Source organism: Callithrix jacchus, chromosome 1, assembly GCF_049354715.1.
Source record: "Callithrix jacchus isolate 240 chromosome 1, calJac240_pri, whole genome shotgun sequence".
NCBI classification, from domain to species: Eukaryota; Metazoa; Chordata; class Mammalia; order Primates; family Cebidae; genus Callithrix; species Callithrix jacchus.
This window is the reverse complement of record NC_133502.1, coordinates 105890674-105911820: the sequence shown is the minus strand read 5'-3', so window position 1 is coordinate 105911820 and position 21147 is coordinate 105890674. Positions and strand designations below refer to the sequence as shown.

The window sequence follows — 21147 nt, the reverse complement described above, 5'->3', positions numbered from 1 at the left end:
CATGGTCCTCTCCACCATGGAAACGAGGCCCCCGGAACTGGGCCTCCTGCGTGCCTGTATGTGCACAAGGCAGGGAAACTCCCTCTAGAGACCTCCCACTCCTCTCCCTGATTTGTGGGGAACTCCTCCTTTCCCATAGGGAGAGGGCCCAGAGAGGAGGAAGCTGTGCTGAAAGCAGAGGGAGACAGAGCGGGGATGGCTCCTGCCCTGCCCACCCCCTGCCCATTCTGGACAGGTCACTTCCAGCTGCCTTGTGTGTTAAAATCCTGCCTGCCTGCCTGCCTCTTATCCTGCTGGTCTGTGGGGCAAGAAAGGACCTCAGGAGCCAGGGGAGATTTGCTGCGTGACCCCAGCTCAGCTGCTGGGGTCCTTCTAAGTCACCACCTCTCCCCTGGGGGCAGTCCTGGGTCTATGTGTATCTTAATGGTCACCAGACTCCTGAGTCATGCCTGGGGTTTTCTAGTCCTTGCTTTCTCACCTATCATCAACACATCCTTCTAAATATTTGATAGGTAGGCCAGGTGTGGTGGCTCATACCTGTAATCCTAGCACTTTGGGAGGCCAAGGCTGGTAGATCACTGGAGGTCAGGAGTTTGAGACCAGCCTGGCAAACCTGGCAAAGCCACATCTCTATTAAAAATGTAAAAAATTAGCCAGGTGGGGTGGTGGGTGCCTATAAGCTCAGCTACTTGGGAAACTGAGGCAGTAGAATCACTTGAACCCAGGGGTTGGAGGTTGCAGTGAACCGAGATTATATCACTGTACTCCAGCCTGGGCAAAAGAGTGAAACTCTGTCTCTATCTCAAAAAAGAAAAAAAAAAAGAAATTCAATAGGTTGCTATGTGCAAGCTTATTAAAGATGTTAAGAAATTCATCTTCCCTTATTCACTTTGCCTTCCCACTGGTCTGACCCTCTGTGTTGGGGGTAAATGTGTTTTTAGGTCTGTGGTCTGGGAGCTGGAACAGGGAAAGACCCTGGGGTGCGGGGGTGGTGGCCAGGATGAGCCATAGGCCCCTCTATGACTGTGGAAGGGGTTGGAATGTCAGAGGCTCCCACGTCATGGCACCGCCTACGGAGGCCTCACACCACTTTGCCATTTTTTCAATTCTTTGTCTGCTTCCCGCTGTAGTTCTACAGAGTCCCACCGTCGGAAGCCTCTGCGCACACAAGCATGCCCTGCCCCATTCACCCAGAACTACTTCTCTGAAGCTGATACACTCATAGGTGAGACAGACAAAGGCAGGTGACCCAGGAGCAGGGTCATTCACTCATTTCGGGCAGGGGAGCTCACAGTCCTCAGCAGCCTCCGTGAAGGCCTCTCCCCACCCCCCATTTTACATCCACAGTGCTGGAAGGTTTGTCCCCACCCTCACTCCAGAGTGCAAGAAAGGGAGAGGCAGTGGGATGGGGACTCTGTGCTTTGTATTTAGGCTGAGCTAAGGGGGCCCATCTCCATCCCAGCCTTTTCACGGGAGAAACGGGGCTTCCCAAGGGCAGGCGTTATCTACTCTCCCCCAGGATATCCAGGGTCAAGACTTCCCTGGCTTCTGAACTCAGCGCCCACACTCTCCCACCTGAGCTTCCACTATTTTGTGACACATGAAGCTACTTGACCATGGCAGTTCCTGGAGCCTGCTTGGAGATATTCAGTCCTATGACTTCTCTGCAAACCTTCTTCCTACAGCTGCATAAAGTTTGAGGTAGAGTAAGTAGTAGAAAGATGGGTTTGAACCACATCTCTGAGTGGGATCTTTGTAGGTGTTCTCATCTTGTTTTTAGAATTTTTTGTTGTTTGTGTAAAGACAGTATTATGGAAACCTAAGCTTCAGTGAAGGAACTCAGGATGAAGGTGGGCTTACAACACCACTCTCAGAATCCCTCCATGTCCTGTCACTTCTAGAAAACAAGCCCACACCAAGCACGACACAAATAAAAGCCATTATCCTTTTATGGGGGAAAAAAGGGAGATATTTATTTATTTTGGAATATTAAAAGTTCTGTGTCTTCACAGAAGACTACTTGACCTTCTGGGAGACAGCCTTCTTGGGGAGCAAGAGTTGGGGCTGTCCTGGCCCCGTTGCTCGTTGTTGCGCCGGACACTTTTCAAGGACTGTTGATGTCTGATATGCTTCTCTGTGTTGGGGTAACTCTGGCTCTTGAGAGTGGCTTGTTGACTGCTGGCTGCATAGCCCAGCATTCTGCTGTGTTCCGGGTGGAAGAGGTGCCTGCAGTTGCAGGGAAACCCACAGACTGGGGCTTGGAACTCCTGTTTGTGCTGATTTATGTCAGAGGCACGATGCTCACGGCAAAGTGTCGTTTTTTTCTCCAGCATGTGTCCAGCTGCTGCCGTGAGCCCCTTAGCTTCAGCACAGCTGCTGTACACATGTGATCTGTTCTTCACTATTTTCTGGCTCTTGGCAGTGACTGGTACTGGCTTGCTTTTTCTCACTGAAAAGACCTGCTGAAACAATTGTTTGATGTTTTCTCCGAAGTTGCATATTGAAGGAGGCTGTTTCTTTGATGGCAGCAGCCGGAGGCCTTCATCCTGATGAGTTTTTTCTGTTTTCCTGACTGGGGTGAGCTGGGGAGTCCTCAGTTCTTTAAACCTTACTTCACGTTTTTCTAAGTTGGGCTTCGCTGGGTTCTCACTATTGTGAGTAGGGGTAAACATCCGGCTCTGGCTCTTGCATGAGCCTTGACATTTCGGGTCCTTGGGCTCCTTGTACCCCAGGTTTCTCCTTCTGGCTGCCATAAGGTCACTTAGCTCCCGGGAAGCCTGCATGTTCCCTGTAGCCATGCTCTGGAGACGGCCGTGGGGCACTTGAGAAGCCAAACTCTCTGTAGCAAGGGGAATGTCAGTAAAACCATCTGGAGGGAGCACAACAGCGCCACAGACTTGAGGCTGGGTCTCTGAGTTAGGGAGTTGAGAGCCTTTACTGGTCCGTGGAGCCTCTGAACCACTCACATCCTTACGTGTGGCTTGGAGGTTTGCCAAGGTTCCCAAGGGGACTCTGGGTTGTGGCGCTGCCTCCATGCTCTTTCCAGCCCTTGAAGACTGGGCTCCTAAGCTCCCACTCTGCTGGGCGCTGCCTGTGAGGCTGCATGTGAGGGACTTAGAAGGCCACCTGCCCTCCTGTCCAGCTGGAGGAGGCTTCAAGGGCCCATGGGCATTCCAAGACGGGATCCCTTGTCGGGCCGTCTGGAACTTCGTAAATGTGGGTGAAGACACCAGAAGACTGTCTGGCATCTGAACAGATGCTTTGGTCAGCACCTGCTTTCTCAGACCTGCCGGTGGTGACTCTCTTAGGAATGTGGCTTTCTCAACTTTTGAGCTAGGCTTAGATTCATAGGTGGCTGAGGAGGGACCGGCAAGCTGTGTTAGGGATAAGGACGAAACTTTCTTGAGTTTAAAGAGCTTAATGGGCTTGAGGACCCTGAGGGGTAGGCTCCAGTTGTGTTGGGCCCACAACCTCACAATATGGTGTCCCAGCACCTGTTGAGTGCACGGATCGAGGAAGGAAAGCTCCTGGGATGTGTTCACACTGGCTCTTTCACTTTTCGGGGGTGTTAGATTGCTGGTCTTCATGTGGGTGCTGGACACGGAAAAAGCCTGGTTGACAGCAAGCCAGGATTGACGCACACGAATGGGGATAAAGCCCTCATTGATCTGGCCGAACTTCATGTCCACGTGGGCTTTCAGGATGTTTTCTATACGATTTGTCTCTGTGCGTCTTAATAAATCACTTTGCGAGTCTCTCCTCAAGGGCATCTTCAAGTCTCTTTCTGATTCCTCAGAGACTTGAGGTTCTGCCCCCAGAACCTTCCCTGGGAAGCTTTCCATGCACCTGGCTAGATTTTGCGGGGTCTGCCCCCGAATTTGTCCCAGAGGTGTGCACGGATTACTCTCTAGCGGGAACGTCACCTTCTGTATGCCCTTGCTGCTTTCGCCCGTGGACTCGGAGAACTGCAAGGGTCTGAGTTTGCCCTTGGCCTGATTTGTCCCCGGCAAGTTCTCCTGAGGCTGCATCAGATCCGGAGACTCTTGGGTCGTTCCCAGGTTGCTCCGGAGTTCAGGACTGACTGGGAAGATCTCAGGAATGATTGCTGTCAAGCTGCCCTGGGGAAGGTTAGGAGTGGAGGCGCTAAAGACATCCTGAGGTTTTTGGGCCCCAGAGGGTAAAGCCAACCCACGTTCTAGTTGTTTAGAAGACCATTCAGGGCGCTGCATTTCAGGTAGGGTGAGAGCTTGCCTCTTATTCTGCGACGCAGGGCAAGCTACTCTAGAATTATTAATCGGGGATGCAAAAGCAGGAGACTGGACTGGGAAAGAGGATTGAAGATGGTCCTCAACCTCTGCCTGAGCCATGTGTGAGAGCTGGAATTGGGGTGTGGGTGAAATAAAGGGTTGGGACTCAGGCCTCAGATGGGACAGGTGCTGGGCCTGGTAAAGCAGTGGAGACATTGTAGTCTCTGTTTGAACCAGGCGGACATTGGGAATGCCATTGAACAAGAAAGGAGGAGACTGTAAAATATAAGATCTCTCAGACACCCAGGCATTAGCCTCCAAGGATTCGCTGTGCCGAGAGGGGATGCCCCAGAAAAACTGCCTATAATTCTTCTGAAAATGTTCCTTCAGGATTCCAGGATCCGAGAGCTTCTGAGGACTGGACGATTGTTTCAAGTATTCCATGTCCCAGACAGGTTTTAGGGTTGTGGTGTCCTGCTCAGCATTCAATGATTTCACCAAATTTTCCAAAGAATTCAAGTGCTTTTCCGTGTTCGTTTGTTTTGGAAATGATCCATCTTTTTCTCTTTCCTCCCCAACGTTGATCCTGGCTCTTTCTGTGACTTGCATTCCCATGACATTCTGGCCATCAGAGCTGAGCAAAAAGGGGCTTTCAGCTTCCATCTGACTGTTTGTGGGGTCTCCCGAGGACGAGGTTTCTGGTGGGTGGCCGGAAAGCTGATCTTGCTGGACTGATGGGTTGGAGACGCACCGGGTTCTGGTAGTTTCCTGACACCAGAATGCAGGCACAGAGACATGACTGCTTGAGCCGCCAAGGCCTGAGATGGCTGGGCCAGAAGTCACCAAATTCTCACACGGAGATGAGCTTTGATGGATGGTTCCCAGTGGAAGCGCCACTGATTCACAGTGAGATGGAATTGTCAGAGTGGATTCCCGCAGGGGAGGAGCAATGAAGCCTTTTAGAGGAGGCAGAGAGCAGGCCAGAGGATCAGGGGTGTGTGGTCGGTTAGGGAAAAGCGCAAGTGGCTCGGGTGAGGGGTGTTCCAGGGGAAGGGAAGGCTCTGGTGGTTGGGAGGCACTCAGAGGGGAGACTGAGGTAGCCATTGGGCCTGGTGATGGGGTGGAGACCAGAGGCAAAGGATGCTGGGTTTGAGGATCCGGGGAAGCTAATGGGGAAAGCACGGGAGCGGCATCTTCAATCAGCTCCTTAGGGGACTGGGAGGCTCCATAAGGCGCCCTTTTGCACTGCTGACCTGGGGGATCTGGACCAGAGAGCTGACCAAAGTTGCTTTTCTCAGGATGCGGCCCCGGGATGCTGCAGGAGACAGGAGGCACAAGCTGCAGCCAGGAGCAGGTAGGGCCTTAGGGCAGAGTGGGTATGTGGGCCCCGACCCTTCCACCGCCCCATACCCAGACCCCCCAATTCTCCTATGCCCCTCCACTGCCCTACACCCTGATTCCTCAATTCTCTTTCTATGCCCCTCCACTGCCCCACACCCAGACCCCCCATCCTCCTATGCCCCTTCACCGCCCCACACCCAGACCCCCCAATTCTATGCCCCTTCACTGCCCCACACCCAGACCCCCCAATTCTCCTATGCCCATCCACCACCCCACACACCGGGACCTATGCCCCTCCACCATCCCACATACTGACTGCCCAATTCTCCTCCTATGCGCCTCCAACGCCCCACACCCAGACTTTCCAGTTTTCCTCCTATGCCCCTCTACCGCGCTGCACCCAGACTCCCCAATTCTTCTCCTACCCCTTTCTCCAGGGTTTTATTCCCATTCTCTGTCCCCCTGGTCTCCCCATCCCAGGTCAGCTCCAGGCTGCCATAAGGCCCTGGGGTCGAATCCCAGCTGGGCAAGAAAGATGCAGGGAAGGGGAAGTGCCTCACCGCTCCAGTTGTGAAAGCACGTCCAGAAGCCGCTCCAGGCCTGTCAGGAGGTCTCTATAAGCTGGAAATCAGGAGACCGGGTTAGGGCAGTGAGAGAGGGGCCTGGGATCTCACAGGAGGCTGAGTGGCTGTTTCTTGAGGGAAAACCATGGGGAGTCAGACCCTGGAAACCACATGTCTGTGTCCAAGGCCACATGGCCTAGACGGTGATAGCGAGGCACGGAGGGCAAGGCTTTGTTGTCCACGAAGGGCTTCCACACACAGACCCCCCATCCCCATAGTTCTCACAGATGCCTTGTGGGGAGAAAGGACTGGGGTGGTCTCAAAGAGGAATCAGCCTTAACAGAGTTGAACAGCTGTCCATAGCCCCCTCACCCTCTCCTGATTCAGACAGGCATTGGTCTCCTCCCCCTACACTGTGCCCAGCTGGGGAACACCCAGTCCTTGGCCCACCATGGTTTCATGGCAGCATGGAATCTCAGAGGGACCCGGGGTTCTGATTTCCTTCCTAGGAGCCCCCACCTCAGGCTTCTTCAATTGACTTCCTCAGACAGAGTCGCTACTTTCCAGGGACAGATGAGATCAAATGAACTCTAGTGTGCCCCGGCAGAGCCTTACCTTTCAGACTGCAGTTTTTCTTCCTGCCTTTGGGCCTCCCCCTCCGCTGACCCTGGGAGAGAAGGTGACCCTGGGAGACAAGAAAGGGCGAGGGGCTGAGACCAGCTCTCGCTCTCCGCCCCAGTCCAGCCGCGGCACTCACGAATTGCACAGCTCTCTGGTCTTGCTCAGAGAGCAGTGTGCTTCTTCCCACTCATGTTTAAGTGGATGACAAACTCCTTTTCTTAGAAAAACACGAAGAGGGGGCCAGACGCGGTGGCTGACGCCTATAATCCAAGCATTTGGGGAAGCCAAGAAGGGTGGATCACCTGAGATCAGAAGTTTGAGACCAGCCTCACCAGCATAGCGAAACCCTGTCTCTACTAAAAATAACAAAAATTAGCCGGGCGGTGTGGCGTGTGCCTGTAATCCCAGCTACTCCGGAGGCTGAGGCAGGAGAACTGCTTGAACCTGGGAAGCAGAGGCTTCAGGGAGCCGAGATTGCCATTGCACTCCAGCCAGGTCAACAGGAGTGAGACTACGTCTCAAAAAACAAACAATAAAACCCACCACAAAGAGGGATTTACTATATGAGGAAATATATATATTATATATATAAACTATAATATACATAATGTATAATATATAATATAATGTAAGTAACGGTAGAGGTGCTTCTCTACTCGACGAACACCCAGGCTCAGGCCCGCGGGCACACCCGAGCTGTCAGGATTCTGCTTTTCAGATCAGAGGAGACTCCAGGCCCAGGTGGGAGGCCCTCAGAGGCTCAGCACAGCCCCCAGATCACCCGACAGACGAGGCTGGGTCCCTAGCCACCTGCCCCAGGAAGAGGCTTATGAGCACCCTCCACAGAGACCTCCCCCATGTCCTGACTGGTCCTCACCACTGAGCCCAGGGGTTTGGTTTTGCCCTGACGCCTCCTGTGCTCCTCCCCCACAGATGCACTTAGAGCTTGGGATGGAAATCCCAGTCCCGACCAACCCGTGGCTGCTCTGCCTCTCCCTGGAAGGACCATGTTCTGGTCTCTCCTGACACTTCCCATTGCGGAAGTCTCTCCACTGGATTTGGAAAAGTAGAACTAATAATAGAAAGAAAGGAGAGAATTGTGCTGTGTGGGTCTGGCCTGAGGGCTCCTTACCATTCTCTCCTCCCCCGGCGATGGTGAGGGTGGATCATGATGGAAGTAAGAGAGGCAGGGGGCTAATAGGAAATATAACTCCACGACAAATACCAGGGTTAGGAAGATATCCAATACCCATGGTGTAAAGCTGGGGGTGTTTACCCACAAATCACTAAGAAATTTTAGAGGAATCGGAATATTCGCCATCTGAATAGGTATGCTGCCTTCAAGCAACTGAGCTCTGGGCATTCCCTTGCAGACTAGGGACTGGGGCCCAGGCCTGTGTCACAGAGCTGGGGCCTTCACATCACAAAGGGCCCCTGATGGGGGAGGGGTAGTGAGCTGGGGAGGCTGAAGCACCCTCTACCCTCCCACCTTCCAGATTCCTCCTTCCCACTAAGTTTTGGCAGTCACAGAACTCAGCTAATTTTCTATTCTTTCTCCCGGGAACGCAGATATTATTTGGTTTCTTTTATCTGTTGGAGACGGTGGTATGAGGTTATCTATTTTATAATCCTTGAAAATCTGAAGTTGACTCTGAAACTTTGACTATGTACCAGGGATTTTTATTCTCAGAATCTCATTCGTCCTCAACTCCAGCTTTCCCACACAATGTTTTTGTCTTATATCAATCCAGGGACAAAATGTAAATTTGTTTTACTCTTATTTAGTTTTGTAAATTTTGAATAGTAAGGTTTTTTTTTTTTAATTGTTTCCATTTCACTTTCAATCAAAGGGACCTACCCACATACAATTAAGATAATTTTTAAAAATTTTATTTGTGTGTTTATTTTCTTTATAGTTCTGGGGTACATGTGCAGGACAGGCAGTTTTCTTACACAGGTCAGTGTGTACCTTGGTAGTTTGCTGCATCTGTCATCCCATCATCTAGGTATTAAACTCAGCATGCATTAGCCATTTTTCCTGATGCTCTCCCTACCACTGCCCTCCCCCAACAAGTACCAGTCTGTGTTGTTCTCCACCCTGTGTCCACATGGTCTCGTTGTTCGGCTCCCACTTATAAGTGAGAACATGTAATATTTGCTTTTGTGTCCCTGTGTTAGTTTGCTGAGAATAGTGGCTTCCAACTTCATCTACGTGTCTGAAAAAGACATGATCTGATTCATTTTCATGGCTGCATGGTGCTTCATGGTGTATATATACCCCACATTTTCTTTATCCAGTATACCATTGATGAGCATTTGGGTTGATTCCATGTCTTTGTCTTTGCTGTTGTGAACAGTGTTGCAATGAACATACACGTGCATGTATTTTTGTAATAGAATGATTTATATTCATTTGGATATGTAATAATGATATAAACACCATTATATATAATAATATATAATATACATAATGTAATATATAATATATATCTGATTAATATATTCTAGGTAATGCATATGTAATATATAACAATATATTTGGTTTGGATTTGCATTTCTCTAATAAACAGTGATGTTGAGCTTTTTAAAATATATCTGTATATATATCTAAAACATAACATATAATGTATGTGTATATATATAGTATATTTGTATATATATTATATACTGTTCCTATATGCATATATACACACTATGTATATACATATACTTTATACATATATACTATGTATGATACATACTATACTATATATATATACATATGGTATATATGTATATAGTATAAATAAGAGCCGAACCTCACTCTTTGCATGTGGATATATACATAGTATATATACATAAACGAACTCAAACTGGATCAAAGGTCTAAACATAAGACTTAAAACTATAAAGGTCTTAGAAGAAAGCATAAAGGAAAAGTTTCGTGATTTGGGTTTTGCAATGATTTCTTGGATCAAAGACACCAAAAGCATGGCCAATAAGAGAATAGATTTAATCAAAATAAAAGTGTTTTGTGCATCAAAGGACACTATCAGTAGAGTGAAAAGGCAACTCATGGATTGCAAGAAAATATTTGCAGATCATACATACATATATAAGATTAATATCGAGACTATATTTTAAAAATGCCACGTTGATAATTACCCGACCACTTGTTTTTACTTTTATTGCATTTGGGTGATGTGTCTTTGGCCAGAGATTTATTTTGTATCCATATCTGTTTCTAATGTTACGTTACCTATTTGTTTACAAGATACCTTTGTTTTTTTCGAATCCAACTTATAGTCTCTGTTGATAGAATTTTACCTCTATTTATTGTAATAATCATTTATCTGATTGTATGCCTTCCATTTGATGTTGACGATTTAGCTCTTTTTATTTTCTGCCTTTTCTTTATATATTTTGATTGGATGGATGAAATTTCTCCTCATTGTTTCCATTCTGTACCCCATTTTTTCTGTTTTTTCCTGAGATGATTAGGAATGTTTTATCATAGGACATTATTAATTTTCTCTTTAGTGTCCTCTTGATCATATTGTCACATTGTCCTTTTTTGTAATTATATATATTTTACAAGAATTATTACTGAACAGTATTTTCCTATTGAAGATTTCTCGTGCGATTCATTTTACATTTATTTGGACAACTTTTTTCGGTATTTGTCTCAAAGATTGAGATACTCTCTGCAAGTGGTTTTATTTCTGAAAATGTCTCTCTTGTCCTGACAGAAGAGTGGTCTTTTAGTTGCTATTTCTGACATCATTTCGCTTTCAGTACTGCAAATGAAGAGTTTTCTTATTTCCTTCATTCTTTCTCTCAATAGTCTGGTTTTTCACACTTAGAAGTGTTTTGTATTTATAAATTTATGCTATACATTCAGTAATTTTCCCAGATTTGTTCATTGATTTAGTTCCTGTTTTCGTGTGTGGAGGAGTTTATGGCCTAGTTCTGTCAGCGGTGGGAGATGTGTTTGTGTGCTAAGGCCCCCAGTGCAGGTACAGGTGTGCCTAGGATTGGGACTCTTAGGATGTCTGATGGAGATACAGGCATGGAGGCTAGTCATGGGGACATGGGATTGATTGGTAGGGTGCCAGGACCATTAGAGTAGAGGAATTGAAGGCTCTCAGATCAGGAATTATAGGATGAATGATTCAGGGCTCATGGGAATCAGTGAATTTGAGATTTCAATAATGGCTTTGAGAGTAGAGGCACTGGGTAGCAACTGACACTTAGAGCAGATTAAAGAGTGAGAATGAGGGGTTAGTTACCAGGGTTGGTGATAACTTAAAGGGTCTGTGAAATCAGATAGTATGATAATGTAATAGTAGAACAGCATGTCCTTTGGATGTTTTATAAAATATTTAAGCAATCCACAATTATTGGATATTTAAATGTTTCTATTTTTTTTTTTTCTACAACCACTATGTTGGATAATCTAATCTTTCTTTTTTATTAACCATGTTATGGTAAAACTTTTGCACTTAAATCTTTGTACAATATGCGATGATGGGATGATATTTTAATGTTGTAGCTCTAGAAATAAATTTTTGAGTAAGGTACATGGGCACTAACGTATATTTGTGTCCATGGGTGACACTGGCACACTTCCTTCTCCCATCTGTTTACTCAGATCTCTGCCCCTTTGTCCGAAGAGCCAAAAATGACCAAGACCTTGGTAAGTTCTTATTTGTTCATCTATTTATTTGTTTCTTTCTTTTACTTTTAGTGGATTTAGGAGACATCTAACAATCTCTATAGTAAGATGACAAGACTAGATAAATAAAAACTAAGATCAGAGAAAATGAAGAAGAGACTGTCAACCCCAGGTCAAGTTTAGAATATATGGTCTGACACCGTTATGAACTTTGAAATGTTAAATTGTCTCTGATCTTCCTGAAAGACATAGCAATAATGGAAATTGGATACATGGTTTATATTATTAATAAGTGATTTATCATGGTTCTTGTTGTTTGAGAAATTTTTTGAGAGATCTTCAGATGGATAATGACAGAACAGTCTTCAACAGTAACCCTGTTGAAAGTGCACCAACAGGCCAGACACGGTGGCTCACACCTGTAATTCCAGCACTTTGGGAGGCCAAGGTGGGTGGATCGCCTGAGGTCAGGAGTTTGAGACCAACCTGGCCAACATGGTGAAACCCGTCTCCACTACAAATACCAAATTTAGTTAGGCGTGGTGGCGGGTACCTGTAATCCCAGCTACTCAGAAGGCTGAGGCGGGATAATTGCTTGAACCTGGAAGTTGGAGGTTGCAGTGAGCCAAGATCGTGCCATTGCACTCCAGCCTGGGCGAAAAGAGCAAAACTCTGTCTAAAGAAAAATAAAAATAGAGAGATGGAGGGAGGGAGAGGGCACAGTTTTTGTGTTGTTGTCTTAAAGTGCTTCTGACACTTTACTCACATTTGAATTCAGATTCTGATTTAGTAGATATGGGATGGAATATGAGAATTTTTTTTTCTAGCTGCTGGAGATACATCCGTGGATCAGAAACATCAGTGAAAAATCCCTATCCTTGTGGAACTTACATTTGAGTGGAATCTACTACAAATAATGCAAATAGAAAGAAAAACATATGCAAGTTACCCAGGCACTGCGTAGCATAGTACCTGTCCTATAGTTGTCAAATGAATGGATATATTATTCGTATTGTTGTTGTTGTACGGTAATTGAGCTTGGGGGTTTGAGCTGTCATCTTATATGAGAACAGAAAGCTAAGCCAATACGAGTGCTGTGCCAGTAAGAAAAGGGGACTACTCCATAAAGATTAGGAAGGGAAAAAGAAAAGAATGGCATTAGGCCATCACCTATGGCCATGAGTTTTATTTGAAATGAGCTGGACCTGTTTTGCTTTCTTTATCTGTCTGTCAGAGATACAGTTACCTCTAGGCTGAGTTCCACATTCCAAGACATTAAGACTTTGTGAGCTGCAGCACTCTTTTCTTGTAGCAAAAGAGAGAGCAATAGGGGTTATTTTCAGATGACTGTGACTTAAGAGGAAGAATCAAGTAATTCACTCCTCCAGTAATAATTCACTTCAAGAGGAAGAACTTTGGAAAAAGCACCCCATGAATGGAAGTCTCAGCATTTGCGGCGAACTTAGTTAAAATAAACTCTAGACCTTTTTCATTCTTTATCCCTTCTTTTTCAGAAATCTTCTCTATGTCTACCCACAGAGGCTGAACTTTGCTGACAAACTAGCATCAGCCCAGAACATTACAATAAAGATCCAGTTTATGTGTGGAGAAGATGCTGTCAACGCGATGCCGGTAAGGAGGGAAATGAACACTTGCCTCAAATCAGGGTGGGCTGCACATTCTGTCAATTCACATGGATCACATCCAGGACTCATCAGGGTACAGAGTCTGTCTATTCCTGGCCAGCACTGCTCAGCATGTGCGAGGGCTTCTGTTCCCAGGATAATAATGGGGAAACAGGGTCAGTCTTACTTGAAAATCTCTTCATTTATTCTGTAGTGAGCTTGGAACATACAGGTTGTTTTAGATGATTAAAAAAATCATAAAATCTTTTCACACTGCCCTTAGGACCACCCCACTCAAGGTAAAGGGATGGCTCCGCATGTGTACCATGCTTGCTGAGTGTCTTCCATACACACACTATACACACTGTGTTTGCACACACTGCGTTATACACTTACCCAAGCCTCGGTCCACATTGCTAATAAATACCAAGTACTGCCTAGTAATTGTAAACACAGACCTTCTAGGAGTGGATCTTCATCCTGAGGCAAAGTAGAAATCAAATTTTATATATATATGTGTAATGCATTGTGTGCCAAGGAACCCAAAATGCCAGAATTTATGCTTTTTAAACTATCTGCTGCCAAATGAGATGGTGGTTAGCTATTCCTATTTCCCATAAGTCATAGGCGTTAGTTAATATACCTTTCTTTTTTCTTTTTTTTTTTTTTTTTGAGACGGAGTTTTATTCTATTTGCCCAGGTTAGAGTGCAATGGTGTGATCTCAGCTTGCTGCAACCTCTGCCGGCCAAATTCAAGTGATTGTCCTGCCTCAGCCTTCCAAGTAGCTGGGATTACAGGCATGTGCCACCATGCCCAGCTAATTTTGTATTTTTAGTAGAGATAGGGTTTCACCATTTTGGCCAGGCTGATCTTGAACTCCTGACCTCAGGTGATTCACCTGCCTCAGCCTCCCAAAGTGCTGGGATTACAGTAATGAGCCACCACACTCATTTAATATACTTTTCTAAAACAGAAAAAGAAAGGAAAAAACCTTTCTCCTAATGTCCCACCTGTTTTCCCAATAAAGAGAAGTGTCCCACCTGTCTTCCCAATAAAGGGAAGTGTGTCTTGAGGCAGTGGTGGGCTCCTCTTAGTTCTCTCTGCTCATGCCCCTGGCATGTTACTGCCGAACTGCCAGTTATGCTTGTGCAGATCCTGTAGCAGCCAAGATGCCCAGCCAAGGGTGACTGTGGAGTAATGTCCAGTAAGTTCTTTATTCTCTTAGCCCGGGGTTCTGGTGTTGGGATTACTGTATTTAGAGGAAAGAGCTTTTTTCTCGGCACAAAGGTGAGCACGCTTGTTCATAATGCATCTTAAACGCTGCTTCAGGCCGAAGGAGTTATCTTCTTCTAAATAGCACAGATATGGATAAGGCAGTGGAGAGTCAAATCACCTAAGTGGCTAGGTCTATATGTTTAGAGAAAGAAGAACCTGGACTGGGGATTTCTCACTCAAGGCAAAGGTATGTAACTTTGCCCTGTTGGATAGACCTCTAGGCAGTGAGGCAGAGTAGAGAGAGTACTGGTTTTCTTTTCTTTTTTTTTATGAGACAGATTCTCACTCTGTCGCCAGGCTGGAGTGCAGGAGTGTGATCTCAGCTCACTGCAACCACCACCTCCCAGGTTCAAGCAGTTCTCTGCCTCAGCTTCCCAAGTAGCTGGGATTACAGGCACCTGCCATTGCACCTGGCTAATTTTTGTAGTTTTAGTAGAGGCAAGGTTTTACCATCTTGGCCAGGCTTGACTTAAACTCCTGATCTCATGATCCACCGGCCTTGGTTTTCCAAAATGCTGGGATTATAGGCGTGAGCCACTGCACCTGGCCTTGTTTTCTTTTTGAGACAGGGTCTGTTGCCCAGGCTGGAGTACAATGGTGCTATCTCGGCTCACTGCAACCTGTGCCTCCTAGGCTTAAACAATTCTGCCTCAGCCCCCCAGTTAGCAGGGACTATACACATGAGCCACCATGCCTTGCTAATTTTTGTATTTTTTGTAGAGAGGAGGTCTCACCATGTTGCCCAGACTGGTCTCCAACTCCTGGGCTCGAGCCATTTGCCCACCTCGTCATCTCAGAGTTCTGAGATTGCAGGCATGAGCCACCACTCCCGGCCAACCCAGCAGTCTTAATTATACAAAATGCAGCTCTCTGAGACCAGAACATCCTGTTGGCCTGATAATCGTTAATTTGATATACCCAAATGTTACTGATAATTTGATCCTTTCCATACTGGTAAACAGGTCATCTTTGGAAAGTCCAGTGGGCCTGAATTTCTGCAGGAAGTATACGCAGCCATTACATACCATAATAAGTAAGTCTATTTCAGCATTCTAAATATACACCAAGACAGTTTTATCATCTCCTGGTTTTTCCACGTCCCCTGGGTGATTCCTCCCAACTATTTTTATAATTCAGGAACTCAGGGGTCAAGGAAATCCATACCACTTCCATGACTCTGTGTTGAAGATGTATATAAGTTTGCCATTAACCAAGACTGAAAGAAGAACATGTCTTCAAGAATCCAGTATACTTTTGACTTTTCTGGAGGCTTCTATTCTAGTGTGATGCAAAGAGGTTTTATTACGTTAATTAAGAAAACACATTTTGTAACTTGCTTTGAGACACTGAAGGAGGCCAGAAGTACAATCCAGCTCCCCTTGCCTTGTGTCCCTGTCCGCTCCACTTGACACCTGGCCCACTGCCTGCCTAGGCTGACCAAAGGAGAAGTGGAACACTCATTGTCCCACCGGTAAATGGAGTCACAGGATAATGCCTATGCTGCTATTCATGTTTCACAGAGAAGGAGGGACAGCTGCACAATGTCAGACAGAACTGGATTTGGTCCTGGCCTCATCACCTGGGCATATTTATTTAAATCCTCCATTTAAGCACATTCTGGGCTGGGGATGAGGATTAAGTGAGGTCATGTACATGAAACCTTTGTAATTCATGAAGCATCTAGGGCTTCACAATTCAGTAAAATCGGGTTCCTTTTCCTTCCTGCATCATTCATTTGCTTCTACTCTTTGGTGAGTGCAGCCAGGTGCGAGGCTCTCTTCCTTGGGCAGAGATGGAAAAAGGAGGTCACAGCAGGATTCCAAACCTCATCCTTTCTTCAAATTAAGTTTTTGGGGTTTTCCATTGTGTGGGGGGAGGTGGTTTCTGTTTTTTGTTTTCCTGACAAAGCCTTTAGTTCATGAACAGTTTTGTGTATGGGAAGTGTATCTAATAACATAAGCTTGGTCTCCGGGACTTCCAGCTTCAGATCAGAGTAATGTAAAATGAGAAGCAAAGACCCAGGCAAGTTCTAAGGAGCAAAGGGGCTGTGGCGTCTTATAATCGGAGAAGTCTTCATTCTTGCTAAAAGTTATTTGTTTATAATGTGCTTTTGAAACAGGTCTCCTGACTTTTATGAAGAAGTGAAAATTAAGCTCCCTGCTCAGCTCACAGTAAATCACTACCTCCTGTTCACCTTCTACCATATCAGCTGTCAGCAGAAGCAAGGAGGCTCCGTGGAAACTCTCCTGGGATATTCGGTGAGTTGTTTCCAGCCTGCTGATTCACTGCAGTTTTTGGTATATCTGAGGTCCCTGTAAAGATAAACAACCAAATTCTATTCACTTGATTTTTTCCTGTCAGAAGTAGCAAAACATGCTAAGCCAAATTATAGCAAGAGGCAGAAGTGATTTGCCTCAGCGAATGTCAGATTTCAGAAATGGAAAGCTAGTGGGTGATAGTTGTTGAAGGAATATTCATTTGTTTTTTAAAAAGCATTGCAGTGTTCACTATTTCCATATGTAATATCCATGCTTTACATATAGAACTGGCTCTGTCCTCCAAGAAGAAACAATTATTTCCTTAAAAAATATTAAATGTAAAATCAACATTGATGTTCAGACGCACGAATGTTGGCTATAGAGAAAAATGCTACTGCTTTGGCTCTGAAAGCAGTAAATCATCAATACTACCATCTCAGGAGCTCTCGGGGATTTAATGCAAAGAATTGGACAGAAATTCCTGCCAAAATTACTGCCTGGTCAGTATCTAATCATTGTTTAGTTGCATTTGATTGTTGTGAGCTAGATAAATTGCCAGAATTATATGCTGTAATTAATACCACTTTATTATTTACATCATCTGTTTCAGTGGCTGCCAATTCTTTTAAATGAACGTCTTCAAACTGGATCGTACTGTCTCCCAGTTGCCTTGGAAAAATTGCCACCCAACTACATGCGTTCTGCTGAGGTAATTGGCAAGCTGGCTCTCAGCTGTTTCTTGTCCAGCCGTGGTCTTGGACCACCTTCCCAGAATCACTTCTCATTCCCATGTGACCAAACGTGCTCATCGTGTTCTCTGGAGCACACCGTGTTTTCAGAGAGCACATTGTTCTGATAGGATGGGAGGAATAATTGACTATGAAACCTCATTCTTTTAAATGCCACCAAATCAGAAGGTTTAGTAGATGCAACCTACACCCAAGGCAGCATTACCTTGCATTATCTATCACAGAGGGATTCCCAGAATAATGTATTATAGAAGAGGAGGCAAACTGAGGCCAATTGTTATATAGACAATTGCTCCTATCAAGAATCCTTAGAAAAGGTTCCCAGGCCAGATTCCAGCTGTTTCTTTGTTGGGTGTGTTGTCACAACCCTCTGGTGGATACCAAGGTATTTATTCCCCTAACAATCCCAATGCCAGTAGTCTTTCCCACTTCCTGTTTCTGGCACTTCCTCTCTCCCATCCACTCAGCTGCAGTGCACGCATTTAAAGGAAGCCCTGGGCGGATCACCTGAGGTTAAGATTTCAAGACCAGCGGGGTCAATGTGGTGAAACCCTATCTCTACTAAAAATACAAACATTAGCCAGGCGTGGTGCTGGGTGCCTGCAATCCCAGCACTTTGGGAGGCCGAGGTGGGATGATCACTTTAGGTCAGGAGTTCAAGAACAGCCTGGCCAACATGGTGAAACTGCATCTCTGCTAAAATACAAAAAGATTTAGCTGGGCATGGTGGCAGGTTCCTGTGGTCCTAGCTACTCAGGAGGCTGAGGCAGAATTGCTTTAATCTGGGAAGTGGAGCTTGCAGTGAGCTGAGATCACGCCACTGCACTGCAGCCTGGGCAACAGAGCAAGACTCCATCTCAACAAAAAAATAAAAGGAGCCCAGGGGACTGTCCACCCTGACTGCACCAGCTGTCACACTGCTATCACACTTCTCAGTTCCTTCCATAGGTTTACATCAATAAGTATTATTTTGAAGTAAATCTCTGACATCATATTTCATTTTAGTCTGCATCTTTAAAGATAAAGGCTTTGTAAAACTATCACGATACCATTGTCATACTTTAAAATTAACTGTAACTTCTTACTATCATTAAATATTCAGTCAGTAATCAAATTTTCTTTTATCCCACTAATGATATATTTTCAATGCTTGCTTTTTAAAGTTTGAATCCAAAGTCAACTTTTTTCTCTGTTCTTTCACCATCCACTGCCTCACTTGGGGCTGTTTTCCTCTTATTTTTCTTTTTCCCTGGAGAGAGAAGCATCTTTTGTCCTAGGCCACAGGCACATGCCTGGTAGATTAAAACTTCTCTCCTCAAAGCCGTCTTAGGGGAAATTCGAGTATGTCCACAGACATTTCCTGATTGGTCTTTATGATTTGAACATCAACACCTTTCAGTAGCCCTCAAAACCACCTTCTCATCAACACGTTGCACACTAATTTTTTAGAACTTCCAGTTATCTTCTTAAGCTATAGGAAAGACCTGAGTGTTGGAGACAGACAAACCTGCATCTAGATTCTGCCACTCCCTAGCTGTGTAAACATGGTGAGTTGCTTACCCTCTCTAAGTCTCAAAGATTCAACTGAGCCCATATCTGCCTATAATGTTGCTGTGAGCATTAAATGAGATAATGCGTGCCAAGCAACAAATTCAATTCCTAAGTAAACGTTAGTTCCTTTTCTTACTTGCCCTGTGCTGTGTTTATAGATATACCCTTAGGCTCTCCTAGTGTCCTTTAAACCTTCACTGTCTAATAAGATAGCTACTAGCTACATGTGGCTATTGAGAACTTGAAATATGGCTAGTTCAAACTGCGATGTGCCATAAGTAAAATATGCACCAGATTTCAAAAGCTTAGTAGCGAAAATATGAGAAATGTTGTATTAATAATTTTTTACGTTGATTACATATTGAAAATCTTTAGGCTATATTAGTTAAATGGAATATAATTACTTTCACGTAGGGGAACGATCCAAGATGGCTAATCGCTAACATCTCGGAATTGCAGCTCCCAGTGAAAGCGCGGAGAACGAGAGGATGCCACACTTTCATACAAATGTTTCTTGCTCACGGAGCAGAAGATTCCCATTGGAGGAGCCCCACAGGTTGCCAGCGTGACTCTTCTGGCCGGTGCAGTGGTTTGGCCAGTGCCTTGGCGCGGCAGCTCTTCGTGCCGTGTAAATGGAACTGGTTCCCCTTCTGATCGATGTTTGGAGCTCCGGGAAGGCAGAGTCGCCTATTACAGACTCAAGAAGGAAGCGAGACTGGAGATTCCCTGGCAGAGAAGCACCATAAGTCTTAACGCCTGTTTTGGCCGGCACGATGGGTTGCTCATATATCGGCCCTGGGAATTGACAACTTGGGCGTCCACTCAGAGACCTAATTTGAAAGTTGGTAATTACAAGGACGACAGGTGGATAAATTTACAATGATGGGAAGGAACCAGCGTAAAAAGGCTGAGAATACTCAGAATCAGAATGCCTCTTTTTCTAAAGAGGATCACAGTTCCTCATCACTAAGGGAACAAGGCTTGATGGAGAACGACCACATCCCATTAACAGAATCAGGCTTCAGAAGATGGATAATAAGAAACTTCTGTGAGTTAAAAGAACATGATGTAGCCCCATGTAAAGAAACTAAATACTTTGAAAAAAGGTTTGACAAAATCCTAATGAGAATAGACAACTTAGAGAGGAATATAAGTGAATTAATGGAACTGAAGAATACAATATGGGAACTCTGAGAAGTATGCACAGGTTTAAACACTCGAATTGTTCAAGCAGAAGAAAGGATATCAGAGGTCGAAGACCAACTTAATGAAATAAAACGAAATGACAAGATTAGAGAAAAAAGGATAAAAAGGAATGAGCAAAGTTTCCAAGAAATGTGGGACTATGTGAAAAGATCTAATTTACGTTTGATAGGTGTACCTGAATGCCACGGAGAGAATGAATCCAAGCTGGAAAATATTCTTCAGGATATTATCCAGGAAAATTTTCCTAAACTAGCAAAGCAGGACAATATTCAACACCAGGTAATACAGAGAACACCACAAAGATATTCCTCAAGAAGAGCAACCCCAAGGCACATAATTGTTAGATTCACGAGGGTTGAAACAAAGGAGAAAATACTAAGGGCAGCCAGAGAGAAAGGTCAGATTACCCACAAAGGGAAGCCTATCAGACTTACAGCAGATCTCTCAGCAGAAACTCTACAAGCCAGAAGAGAGTGGGGGCCAATATTCAACATCCTTAAAGAACAGAACTTTCAGCCCAGAATTTCATATCCAGCCAAACTAAGCTTCACAACTGAAGGAAAAATAAAATCTTTTATGAACAAGCAAGTACTCAGAGATTTTATTACCACCAGGCCTGCTTTACAAGAGCTTCTGAAAGAAGCATTACACATAGAAACAACCAGTATTAGCCTTTCTAAAAATATACCAAAAAGTAAAGAGCATCAACATAAGGAAGAATTTACATCAAAGAATGGATAAAACAGCCAGTTAACATCAAATGGCAGTAATCCTAAATTTAAATCGACTAAATCCCCCAATCAAAAGATACAGCCAAAACCCAGTAGTGTGCTACATCCAGACCCATTTCACATGCAAGGATACACAAAGACTCAAAACAAAGGGATGGAGAAAGATTTACCAACCAAGTGGAGAGCAAAAATAAATAAATAAGTAAAAAGCAGGAGTTGCAATTCTCGCATCTCATAAAATAGATTTTAAAGCAAGAAAGATATAGTGGTAAAAGGATCAATGCAACAGTAAGAGCTAACGATCCTAACACCCAGATACATAGAG

General features: G+C 44.9%; 2 protein-coding genes across 20 annotated transcripts in view; one reads left to right on the top strand and one right to left on the bottom strand.

Moving 5' to 3' along the window:
• Window positions 1-21147, top strand: part of LOC100894345 (dedicator of cytokinesis protein 8) — a 56903-nt gene that overhangs the window by 10170 nt on the left and 25586 nt on the right. For 14 of the 18 annotated variants that reach the window (XM_078367900.1, XM_078367918.1, XM_078367902.1 and 11 more), the window contains exons 4-9: window positions 5546-5601; window positions 11403-11447; window positions 12966-13058; window positions 15290-15360; window positions 16447-16585; window positions 17196-17294. In XM_078367900.1, coding sequence (XP_078224026.1) covers window positions 5546-5601; window positions 11403-11447; window positions 12966-13058; window positions 15290-15360; window positions 16447-16585; window positions 17196-17294 — 503 coding nt within the window. Of the gene's footprint in view, window positions 1-1130; window positions 1226-1519; window positions 1702-5545; window positions 5602-8688; window positions 8730-11402; window positions 11448-12940; window positions 13059-15289; window positions 15361-16446; window positions 16586-17195; window positions 17295-21147 lie in introns of all 18 variants that reach the window. The other 4 variants (XM_078367928.1, XM_078367892.1, XM_078367907.1 and 1 more) reach the window with 3 other exon arrangements.
• LOC100387376 (spermatogenesis-associated protein 31A3-like) lies at window positions 1855-8148 on the bottom strand. Of its 2 annotated transcripts, XM_054255497.2 has the most exons (5): window positions 7905-8148; window positions 6767-6836; window positions 6149-6209; window positions 5501-5562; window positions 1855-5203 (listed from the first exon to the last, which is right to left on the bottom strand). In XM_054255497.2, exons 1-5 carry the CDS (start codon window positions 8133-8135, stop codon window positions 2007-2009), a joined length of 3621 nt encoding a protein of 1206 aa, XP_054111472.1. In that variant the 5' UTR covers window positions 8136-8148; the 3' UTR covers window positions 1855-2006. The 2 variants fall into 2 exon arrangements, with proteins under 2 accessions (XP_054111472.1, XP_054111463.1); XM_054255488.2 differs by having other exon boundaries at window positions 1855-5562.